Source organism: Neofelis nebulosa, chromosome 12 (genome assembly GCF_028018385.1).
Source record: "Neofelis nebulosa isolate mNeoNeb1 chromosome 12, mNeoNeb1.pri, whole genome shotgun sequence".
Classification (NCBI taxonomy): domain Eukaryota; kingdom Metazoa; phylum Chordata; class Mammalia; order Carnivora; family Felidae; genus Neofelis; species Neofelis nebulosa.
In genome coordinates, this window is record NC_080793.1 from 80,380,129 (window position 1) to 80,392,249 (window position 12,121).

At 39.1% G+C, this 12,121-nt stretch overlaps 1 protein-coding gene across 1 annotated transcript in view; it reads right to left on the minus strand.

The window, feature by feature from the left end:
- Window positions 1-227: 227 nt before the first annotated feature.
- Window positions 228-12,121, minus strand: part of TMC1 (transmembrane channel like 1) — a 123,342-nt gene continuing 111,448 nt past the window's right edge. Inside the window, exons 17-20 of the mRNA XM_058693236.1 lie at window positions 7,930-8,055; window positions 4,195-4,273; window positions 4,040-4,091; window positions 228-250 (exon numbers count right to left, since the gene is read on the minus strand). Of these exons, the coding sequence (XP_058549219.1) occupies window positions 228-250; window positions 4,040-4,091; window positions 4,195-4,273; window positions 7,930-8,055 (280 nt within the window). The remainder of the gene's footprint in view (window positions 251-4,039; window positions 4,092-4,194; window positions 4,274-7,929; window positions 8,056-12,121) is intronic.

Consider the following 12,121-nt stretch of genomic DNA (forward strand, 5'->3'; position numbering starts at 1 on the left):
TTGGTGGTGGGGGAACAAATCCCTGAGTTTGGAACAAGGTGGAGATCCTTCTTGCTGAACTAAGACTGGTGACGCCTTGATTGACCAGCATGACCTTGACAATACATCAGGGTTAGAAGAGGGGAACAGCAACTTCACAATGCTTGTGTTCTTGCCCTTTTCAGAAGTGGCTGGTTTTGAACAGCAAGGTGAAGAGTCCTTCTGGGCCCCCAGCATACCTGGGAACGCTACTGGCCACCAGCAGCTGCAGCTGTTCAAAAGAGAGAGAGAGAAAAGATGAAGGAGCAACAAATCAAAATTTAACTTTCAGGGGCACCTGGGTTGCTTAGTCAGTTGGGCATTAGTTCAACTTTGGCTCAGCTCATGATCTCGGGTTTCGTGAGTTCAAGCCCCACATAGGGCTCCCTGCGGTCAGTACGGAGTCCGCTTCAGATCCTCTGTCCCTCTCTCTCTCTGCCCCTTTCCTGCGCATGCTCTCTTTCTCAAAAATAAATAAACATTTTCTAAAAAATTAGCTTTCAGTGTGCTTAATGTTCCAAATGAGGTGGTCTGAAATCTGTATCTTCCAAATGTGCTCCAGGTTGCCATAATATTTAGCATTTTTACCTACAAAATATTTTTATATTTCTTACTCTACAAGGGAGTGAAAGTTCTGCTCTTTTTATATTTAGTACTGTTTTTATAATTAATATAAAAATTTATTCTTTTTAAATTTTTCAAATAAAAGAGTTCCTTATTGGCCAGTAAAAATTTGGTGGGCCTTTACTGAATGACTGTTATATAATAAAGTTCTGTATTAAGTTCTGAGGAAACAACTATGAATAAGATAGTCTCTGCTTTTGCAAAGGTTGTATATGTTTTTAAGTAAAAATTATGGGAAAATATCAAATAAATAGCATGCTATACTATTATATCTTTAAAACAATGAAGATAAAAACAAGCCTTACCTAGAATTCAGATCTTAAAAGTCAACTTTTGGCTCACCATTCTTTTTTTGTAAGATACTTTAAAAAAAATGTTTCTTTATTTATTTTTGAGAGCGAGAGATAGAGCATGTGAGAGTCAGGGGTGGGGAGCAGAGACGGCGGGGGACAGAGGATCCAAAGCAGACCCTGTGCTCACAGCAGCAAGCCCAACATGGGGCTCAAACTCACAAACCATGAGATCATGACCTGAGCCGAAGTTGGATGCTTAACCAACTGAGCCACCCAGGTGCCCCTTCATTCACCATTCTAAACACGAATTTGATGATGTTACGTTATAGTCACAATCTATAGCAAACACAAGAACAGCACAGATATGTGTGACATACGTGCTTCAAACTAAAAGATGCCCACGAAGGTCTCACGTCAGCTTTAAGGACACACGTAAACTGATAGTGAGAGAATGGAAAGAGATATTCTGTGCAAGTGGAAACCAGAAGGAGGCACAGCTATACTTATTTCAGACAAAATACATTTTAAGCCAACGAAGTAGTAACAAGAGACAAAGAAGGTCATTATATAATGATTAAAGAAGACACAAATAAATGGAGAGAAATTTCATGTTAATGGATTAGAATTGATTTTGTGAAAATGTCCCTACCACCCAAAGCAATCTACAGGCTCAGTGCAATCCTTCTCAAAGTTCCAAAGACATTTTCAAAGAAATAGAAAAACAACAACAACAACAACAACAACAATTCTTATATTCGATGGAACCACAAAAAGATCCCTAGTGGCCAAAGCAATCTTGAGAAAGAACAAGGCTGGGACATCATGCTTCCTGACTTCAAACTATATTACAAAGTTGTAGTAATTAAACAGTATGGCATTGGCACTAAAATAGACAACAAGATCACTAGAACAGAACAGAGTAACAAGAAATAAATACATGCATATGTGGTCAGTTAGTTTTTGACCAAGTACCAAGGATATACAATGAAGAATGAATATTCTTTTCAATAAATGGTGCTGGGAAAACTGGATATCCACATGCAAAAGAATGAAACTGAACCCCTATCTTACAACATACACAAAAGTTAATGCATGATGATTAAAGACTTGAATGTAAGACCCTAAACCATAAAACTCCTAGAAGGAAACTTAGGAAAAAGCCTCCTTGCCCTTAGTCTTGGCAATGATTTTTGTACTTGACACCAAAAACAAAGGCAGAAAATGCAAAAATAAACATTAAACTAAAAAGCTTCTGCACAGAAAAGGAAATCATCAATAAAACGAACAGGCAACCTATGGAATGGGAGAACGTATCCGCAAACCACATATTTGAGAAGGGGTTAAAATCCAAAATAGACAAGGAAGTCATACCATTGAACAACATCAAAACCAAATAACCTAATTTAAAATGGGCAAAGGATCTGAATAGACATTTATTCAAAGAAGACTTATCAATGACCAATATCTGTATAGTACATGAAAAGATGCTCGACATCACTCCCAGGAAAATGCAAATTATCATATGATCCAGCAATCCCACTTCTGGATATATCCAAAAGAAATGAAATCATTAATTTGTATTCCCATGTTCATTGCAGCATGGAAGGATGGAAACCACATGAGTCTATCTATGGAGGAATGGATAAAGAAAACGTGATATAGATACACATAGATAGATTGATAGAGATATAGAATTATATAATATTTTTCAACCTATAAAAGAAGGAAATCTTGCCGTTTACAACAATGTGGATAAACCTGAAAGGCATTATGCTAAGTGAAATAAACTAGACAGAGGAAGGCAAACAGTACATGGTGTCACTTACATGTGGAATAAAAAAAAAAAAAGGCAAACTCATGAAAACAGAGAGCAGGATGGTAACCCAGGAGCTTCGGGGTGGGGGAAATAGAGTTTGGTAATAGAGTACAAATTTTCAGTTGTAAGATGAAGAAGTCTGAGGATGTAATGCATCACATGGTGAACTATAGTTGATGATACCGCATTGTATACATCGCAATTTGCTGAGACAGTAGAACTTAAGTGCTCACACACACACACACATACACACATAAAAAGGTAAATATGTGAGGTCATGGATGTGTTGATGAACTCAGTGGTGGGAGCTCTTTCATAATGTATGTGCATGTCAAATCGTCCCATCGTACACTTTCAAGGTTTTACAATTTGTCACAGCTGAAAAAAAATGCTAATGCAATTAAAAAAAACAAGTAGCTTTACGGTGGAAAAACCATCTAAGACAAATGTAATTTAAGGACATAGCCCTGGAAATTGCTACATCCTCTCCTGTTGCCATAAAGGTCAGCTGACACAGAGGGAGAGCAGTGTTGAAAGAACCATAAAGAAATGGGGCTCAGCCCTGTTCACTTCTAAACTTGGGATAAAACGTGGTCTCAGGCCATCCACACCACTCTCCTATTCATTTGTGTGGACTAATGAAGTTTTTTTCTACTTAAACCAATTTGGACTGACTTATAGTACTTACAAGGGGGGAAAGCCCTAGTAATATGAAGAGTTTTAAAGTTAAGAACGAGGGAAAAGTTTGAAAAAATGTTCCCTGAGGTTCTTAGACATTACTTTCCCATGTGGAATGCAGAACGTATCGGGAATTTTGGCAAATAAGGGTATGCCTTATTTTAATGGTTTAAAACTTAAGAAGGTTATAAAAAAGAGAGATTAATGAATTAGAAAAGGCTCCAGGAAATCAACACTGGTGAGCTCAGAAGAGCCTAGTGATACCTTCCTGGTGTATCCATCTATGTATAAAAATGGCCCCAGGGGGCAGAACTTCTGCATTTGTGTCTGCTATTTGTACATGACTATGTGGATGTTGTCTTTTTCTTCTGTCAATTTGCAAAGTCACCTATTACTATTGCTAAGTTTCCATTTTTCAAGTTTTCTTTCCCTTGCCTTTCCTCCACTGGAAAAGCTGAGAGGGTCTCAAAAGGTGAACAGTAAAAATTGTGGAATGACTCACTCAGGGCAGTAATGGTATACTACATCAAATGCCCATTTGGAAAGAAAAAAAAGGAGGAACACTTTATCCATAGCGGGGAGATTTTGTAATCACAAACATTTCTCCAACCTGCTCGGGCAGCTGCCATTTTCTTGTTGCGCATTTTGTTCTCCAAAGCTTGCTACACAATACAAAAAGGAGAGAAGGACGTTGAGATTTCCCGGTGTTTCCTACTACTTGACATTAATAAAGATGATATTTTTATAAAATAAATTGTATCCGACCTGTTTCATCTTCTTCTTTAGATCCAGATTTGCTGCCTTCTGGCCCTTGGCAGTAGCATTGAGATAATAGATGGTCAAACTACATTTTAAAAAATAATAAAATATATGGTAGTTTTCAGTTCGAGATTCTTCTGAAATTTACATTCACTACATCATAGAATGTAGATAAAAGACTGAAGTACACAGAAGTAAAAAAAAAAAAAAAATGCACTCGGAACATGGTTAGTAGAGCTGGACCTGGGAAGGTGGGACTCAAGGATTCTCTTCCACAGCATCAATCTGTCTACCATACCTCGCTGCCTAATTGTACCTTCTTGGAAATGTATTAACGTCAGTTTAAACGATAATTAAAAGTAACATTTCAAATTGATGCCAAGGGCATCCAAGGGAATGGAACATCTACGGAAGCTTAGGGAATGTGTGGAATAAAAAAGAAATTGACTTTCTGCCTTAAATTCCCTCCTTTGGCTTTCACAACAAAGAATATAATCCTCATAAGTCATAGTCAGTTCACATAGATTTTTTTTCCGTAGGATGTATTGTTTGCATTTCTCCCTTCTTTGAAACGAAAATGTTTTATAAAGGAATATCCTTGGCTTTTAACTGACCTTTACATTTCTAGGAAGAGCAAATTCCAGCCAAACATTTGTGTAAAAATAAATATGTTCATCTTCACTTAAAGCAAAATAAACAAACAAAATGCATTAAAAAAAAGGTAACTGGCATTGCTCTTTTTTGCAAATAACTGGATACTAAACACATTTCCTCTACTCCCCAACCATATGCCAGATTATACCCTTTATGAGCCATCTGGTGCTAGCAACACAATTATTGATATTGTTTAGCTGGGTTTGTTTATCTTTTATATGAGTGATGGGAATTTGAATGAAATTACATACATGAAAGCATTTGGCATATACTATTTGATATGAAGTAGGTGCTCAATAAATGTGTGTGTGTGTGTGTGTGTGTGTGTGTGATAAAGATTTTTTTAGAAAAGCGCCTGGATTTGGAGGGTGAACGCAAAAGACCTCACAAGTCATTTGCAGTTCTGGAATTCTCTCTGTATTTGCCACTTTTTCTGTCTTGTGATGCAACTTAAATAAATACTCTTCATAAATCATTTTCTGGTCTCCGAAAGGAATGAACCTGGCTGCAGAGAACCTGAATTCTACTCAGTTATCCCAAAATCACCCAAGCTGATTTACTATGAGCCACTGGGGAAATTCAAAATGTTTGTAACATGTAACATTCTCTAATTAAAGGTAATAAAGAGCCAGGCGAATTGTGTGAACCCCATAAACTAGAAGATGACATCTCAGGATTTGAAAAATCAAATCAGCAATAAACTGAAATTGGGTTTTAAATCAGAACCTCAGAACTACAATCAACCTTGCAGGACATCTATTTGACCTTGTATCCTGCCAACTTTCTTCTGCACAGTCTGTATGAGGGGTTGGCAAACCATCATCTTCAGGGTAAAATGGACTCCCAGCCTGTTTTGCATGGCCCATGAACTAAGACGGCTTTTACATTTTCAAATGGTTAGGTAAGTGCTTACAGAATATCCTCAATTTTTCCTTTTGACCCATACAACCTAACATATCTACTATTTTGCCCTTTTAGAAAAAATGTGCTGACCCTGAGTGTAGACCATCCCTGACAAGTGGCTTCTAGCCTTTCTGTCTATTCCCACTCATTCCAAACTCACTGTTTGGTGCTTCGAATGATTAGGGGAAATAATAGATGGGAAATAAGACATGAGCTTGCATTGACTTATCAGCCACTTGATTTGGGGCATATCTTCCATGTGATAGCAATAATATGAGTAATGAGGCCAACCTTTTAAGATTATCGTGGAAATGCAATGATTAATATACGGGTAGTGCCTGGGACATAGGCCATACTAGTTCCTCTTCCACACTCTTGGGACAACTTAGTCAACCTTCAACCACTGGCATCAGAACAATGTTGCTCCTCAGTTTAGACATAAATCTGTCTCTTACTAAGGTAAGACTATACTCATAAAATCTGACATGAACTTTGATCAATTTTTTTTTTTTTAATACAAGATCTCATTTATACCACTAAGGGGCTTTGACTTTTAAAAACCACTTAATAACTTAACATCGTCCCACAAGCCACTGTATTACGAAAACTTGGAAAATAAAAATCACTTCAAGGGCCATCTGGTGAAACAGGTGGCTTCCAGCAGGTCATTTTCTTTCTTTTTTTTTCTTTTTTTTTTTTTAATGTTTATTTATTTTTGAGAGAAAGAGACAGAGAGAGAGAGACAGAGTGCGAGCAGAGGAGGGGCAGAGAAAGAGGGAGACACAGAATCCGAAGCAGGTTCCAAGCTCTTGAGCAGTTAGCACAGAGCTTGATATGGGGCTTGAACCCGCGAATGCGAGATCATGACCTGAGCCGAAGTCGGATGCTTAACCGACCGAGCCACCCAGGTGCCCCCAACCAGATCATTTTCTAACATATCTGCACCAGAGATTCACCATCAGATTCTGAATGCCACCAAATGATCAAGGTTCTCTAATATACAAAAGTAATCTGTTTTACTGTTTAATTATTCCCATGGGCTCTCCTTCAAAAAAGGCGTCATAGTATAAAGCGGGAGGTAAAGGTTGGATTTACTGTCAGAGTCTTCCTATTACCATTTTGCTATAGTCCTACCAGGGGAAAATCATCTTGTCCCTCTAAATTGGTGCCTTAATAAAATTGAAGATGAAGCCTGTCTTCTCTGACATGACTCATGACCATGATCATCACAAAGTAGATGGTAACAACTTGGCCCAGAACCCAGCTCATTTATTTCAAATCATTGGGATTTCTCTCCCTGAGCTTTCCTAGTTTTACCTTTTAAGAAACAAATCCTGTGGATCAGCTTTATTTCTAAAGTGTTTCTGAGGGGGGTTTCATACTTGCCCTCCTTGACTGCGAGCAGTGACAGTACCAGACTTTCTATTTAGGAGGGCCTCAGGCGTTGAAAGGAAGGACCAGGGTGCTTTTCCTAGCTCTTCAATAGCAAATATATTTTTTTCCTTAGAATGTAAGTTTATCTCTGTGCTGGTCAAGAGTCAGAAGCCAATGAAAGTTACAAGGGAACAAAACCCCCCTCCCAAATTCTCCTTTGGATATCACCTCTGACTTTTGAAGGCACAGACTAAGCGACCTTTCCAAGACCCTTCTGGGCCTCTGATTTTATTATCACGGACCCACACTTACTGATAGCCTTTGAGGAACAAGGACATGATGGTTTTTAAGACCCCTTAAACCTTTAGCCCTAAAATGCAGCCTATAGGGTCCCCAAAGGGAATATTAACTTAGAGACTCATCATTTCTGTGTGTTCACAGCCATCTGCTTTATGGGACAAGAGCTGGGGGCCAGGAGATCGGGGGAGCTCAATGTGCTGATTAGATTTAGCATTTAGCATTTATGTTTCCCTTGCTTTAGCTGTTTACTGATAATTATTTCGGTTACTTGGGAACAAATCTTATAATCCTAGGCAGGCAAAGACAGATGCAGATGGCTGGGAATTACATTCAATAGGATCAGAATATGGCTCATGAATTTCAGACTCTCACCACCATGTAATCAGCACTGAATTTGCTGAGGTTACAGCACAACCCTTAGAGAGCATGAGAAAGCTAAGAAAGCTGGAAATTAAAAGGAGCCGGGAAAGACATTACAGAGTCTCTTCCTACGAGAGGGGAAGCACATACGCCATAACCAAAACGACAGCAATAACCAGTCCGGGGTTAGAGAGCTGTCTCAAGATCTTTGCCATCCAGCTTGGGAAATCATGCTCCAGTGTTTCTCCAATGACTTCGAACATCCTATTTTTGCCACTGAAAAACAAAAAGGGGGGGAGGGGGTGGAGGAGAGAAGTTCATTTATAACATATGTAAAAGCCATGGTTACAGCAAGAAAACTAGACGTCTTTCTCAAACACCACCTAAGTACTCTTTCAGATGGGGAACCTAATGTTTAGCTACAACTCCTGGCACTTCGACCTGTTATTATCAACATATGGGTAAGACATGAGAACTGGTATCCCAACGTAAACACGCAGTCGAGCAGTTAGGAAATTAACCACAGCATTAGGAGAAGTCTGGTTTTGTTTTGTTTTGTTCTTAAGCTGTATCCCTAAGATTTTGATTGAAATATATTTTATAAATAACTTGCAGTCTACCCCTTAGCCAGCTGTCCTTGTTGGAGAACATTCCCTTTGGGCTGCATAAAGAGTGCACTTAAGGGGCGCCTGGGTGGCGCAGTCGGTTAGGCGACCGACTTCAGCCAGGTCACGATCTCGCGGTCCGTGAGTTCGAGCCCCGCGTCAGGCTCTGGGCTGATGGCTCGGAGCCTGGAGCCTGTTTCAGATTCTGTGTCTCCCTCTCTCTCTGCCCCTCCCCCGTTCATGCTCTGTCTCTCTCTGTCCCAAAAATAAATAAAAAACGTTGAAAAAAAATTAAAAAAAAAAAAAAAAGAGTGCACTTAATTGTTGAATTAGCCTTGGAAATAAACATACAGAATAGCTTAACAGAATCAAGTCCACAAATAATCCAGTATCTCTCCCCATGCAAGAGCTGCTATCTCATTTTCCACAGAGCTCTTTCATCAGAGTTATTAACAGGTAATCACACTGAAGGGTGAGTCCTTTCTCTCACTGTCTTTCTTGTGGACAGGCTCTAATGACAGCCAGCTCAGTCCTACGGCTAAGAACAGACCATGCGAAGAGAAGGAAAGAAGCCTAAAGGGCCAAAGTCCTTAATGGATTTGTTCTCAACCCATTGAGGTAAGAATCAGCCCCTATAAACTAGAGAAATGAGGGCAGGATGTCTGTCTTACCTTAATATGTAATAGTCAGAATTATTAAGTAATACCCATCATGTCAAGTTATTTTTTCTGTATACGCATATTGATTCTACCATGAAAAGCTATAATTTTCAGAGCAGAGATTAGGTTATTTACCACCAAGTTCTTCATATCATCAGAATAAAGGCTGGTATAACACTTAATATTTTTGTTTCACTATCGTTTATTGATCTTCATACACTCTCAACTACTAAACAAACATGACTCACAAGTTCCAGATGAGATTTTTTTTTTTTTTTTTTTTTTGCCTCTGGCCTCACTATAATAAAGTCTTTCAAAACCCTGAGAGTAATTCCAGATATGTGGTCAAGGGGTTGCTGGACTGCCGAGGTGTTAAGTTTTGCTCCACAAATTACAGATCTGCACCCGGCAACACCTGTGATATATTAAGGGGGAATGGAGTTTAGAGATAATTCAAGATTATATTGATTTATTTCTCTAGGGTTTCTTTGTCGCCATCCATTCTACCTGGCCATGCTTTCTTCCCAGCCATAGGGGATACAGCGAGAGTAAGAAGGTAAGCAAAGATGAGAGAAGGCAAGACATTCCACTCCCCAGCTTCTTGGTCTGAAGCTGATGGACGTGGCTAGAATAGGGGAACTGGAATTTTACCAAATGTTCCCCTCCCATAAAGGTCTTCTCTGCATTCAGTGTGTCCCAAAGTTGAAGTCATTGGCATCTCTGGGGATTCTCCTCTTTCCAGGTCTGGTGTTCTTACTAGGAGTCCAGATCTCCTATGTACAAGCTAAAGAAGCTTCTACTAATCCCTGGTAATCCTTTTATCTGACAGTTAGCCAAAGCGTGCCATGTTTTTTTCTGGTCTGCTGTGACTCTACAGTCAAATGAAATGATACTGAACTTAAGCTTCTATGGGTGTGGCCCCACCCACCCTGGCTTAGAATAGTCTATAAGCAGACCTGTCTTCCCAGTGGACTGAAAGCTTCCCAGGACCAGAATCAGTGTCCAATTTACTCCTACATCTCCTCTAATGCTTAGTGTCCAAAAAATAGCCATTATTCATTCATTACTTCAAGTTACTGGCCAACACTCTAACTGTGCTTAGACTCACAGACATAAAAATACCTTTTCTTAAAAAAATATTTTTTAAAAGTTCATTTATTTTGAGAGAGATAGAAAGTGAGTGGGGGAGGGGACAGAGAGAGAGAGAGAAAGAGAGAGAGAAAACCCCAAGCAAGCTCTGCACTGTTAGTGCGGAGCCCAATGTGGGGCTTGAACTCACGAACCATGAGATCAGGACATGAGCTGAATTTGGACACTTAACTGACTGAGCCACCCAGGTGGCCCCAGACATGAAAATATTCTATCCCCAACCTCTGAAAGTCAGCCACACTATTAAAAAAATAAACACATAAGGTATAATGGCAAATAAATAACACAACGGCAGCGTCGCAATTTAAAACAAAAATAAAAATAAATATAAAAGTGTCACAATATAATATAAATCTGCACTTATTGTTTGATCTCAGTTATTTTAAAAAACTGCATAAAAAGAAAACCAGAATACAAAATTCCAAAATGTTGAAATGTGGAGGGTTGTTATTTCAGGTCTTTGGAGCCTTTGAAAAGTGTTTATCTTCAAGGAGAAACATTTCTATAATTTCCAGGTTTTCTGGGAAAAACACATAATAAGGCCTTTGCAGTGAGATGAAAATACATAAAAATATAATTACCATAATGCTAGCAGGGAGGTATGTGAGAACCCAGAGAATTATAAATTGTTCAGAATTATTAGCGAGAGGTTGGGGGAGAAGCATCGCGTCAGCAAATGTGGTGGGAGAAATTAGAATTTTCTTCATCTGGGTACAAAATAAATGGTTTTAAAATTGTTGAACTGTTTAAGGTGAATCCACTTAATAGCCTATTGGAATAATTTTCTGACAAATTCACCCTCCCAAATCAGGTCAAGCAAGAATACCTCATCAAATTCCTTACAGAATTCCTTTTTTTTTTTTTTTTTTAAGTTTTATTAGAGAGAGAGAGAGAGAGAGAGAGAGACAGGGCAAGAGCAGGGAGAGGTGGAGAAAGAGAGAATCTTAAACCAGATGCAGGTGACCAATCAGGAGTTGGACGCTCAACGGACTGAGCCATCCACGCGCCCCACAGAATGGGTCTTCTAAGGTATTGTAGCCACTTTACCTGCGAACATACCTGTCCCTGGGAGTGATTAACCATCACTGTGCTATTGGGTGGGTGTGGCCATCCATTAACCTACCGCAAATGCAAGTTCGCTGCCCACCCAGGTGCCAAGTAGAGTCAGACACTCTTCCGGAGGCAGGCTGACAAAACCATCCCAAACTCAGGATCCTTGAGAATGCCAAGCCATGAAGATCCTAATTCATGCTTTCTCACCTCATTTTTAGGGCAGAGCAACCCTTTCAAACTTCTAAATCCAAACAAATAAATGAAGTATACTTTCTTTTGCTCCAAAAATGAGTAAACTGACAGGAGAAATAGACTAGTTAAATAAGATAGAGACACCCTTTTCCTGACATGCTACTGAAAATATTTAAATTTTCTTGATCTCAAAATAGTGATATATGTGCGGTAATTTTGCCTAAGTCTGCCAATCAGGGAACACTTGGTTAAAATCAGCTACTATGCCTTAGATACAGGCTCTGGTTTTTTGTTTTTTTTGTTTTTTTTTTTTTTTAATTAAAATCATAGCAACTCTATGTGATATAAAGAGAGGTGGAGGAATTAGGCTCAAAAAGCTAAAATTGTGTGGCCATTGTGCCTGTCTAGCTCAATGATATTTTTCACAGGAACGCCCCCTGTGTAACCACCATCCAGCTCCATGTGGACATTGTGGGGTTTCCCTCCCGTTGATACAGTTTTCTGAGAAGCATCGACTTCCAGTTAGAAAGTCAAAAGCACATCTAAAACCCATCCCAGATATTTAGTTGTGTGGGTAATTTGCAATTAAGTAAAGTCTTTGAATGGCTTATCTGTTGAACTTTGTACCCAGAGATTCATTAAGGATTTATGAAGACCAAGCTCTTCTTCAAGACTGCAATTTCA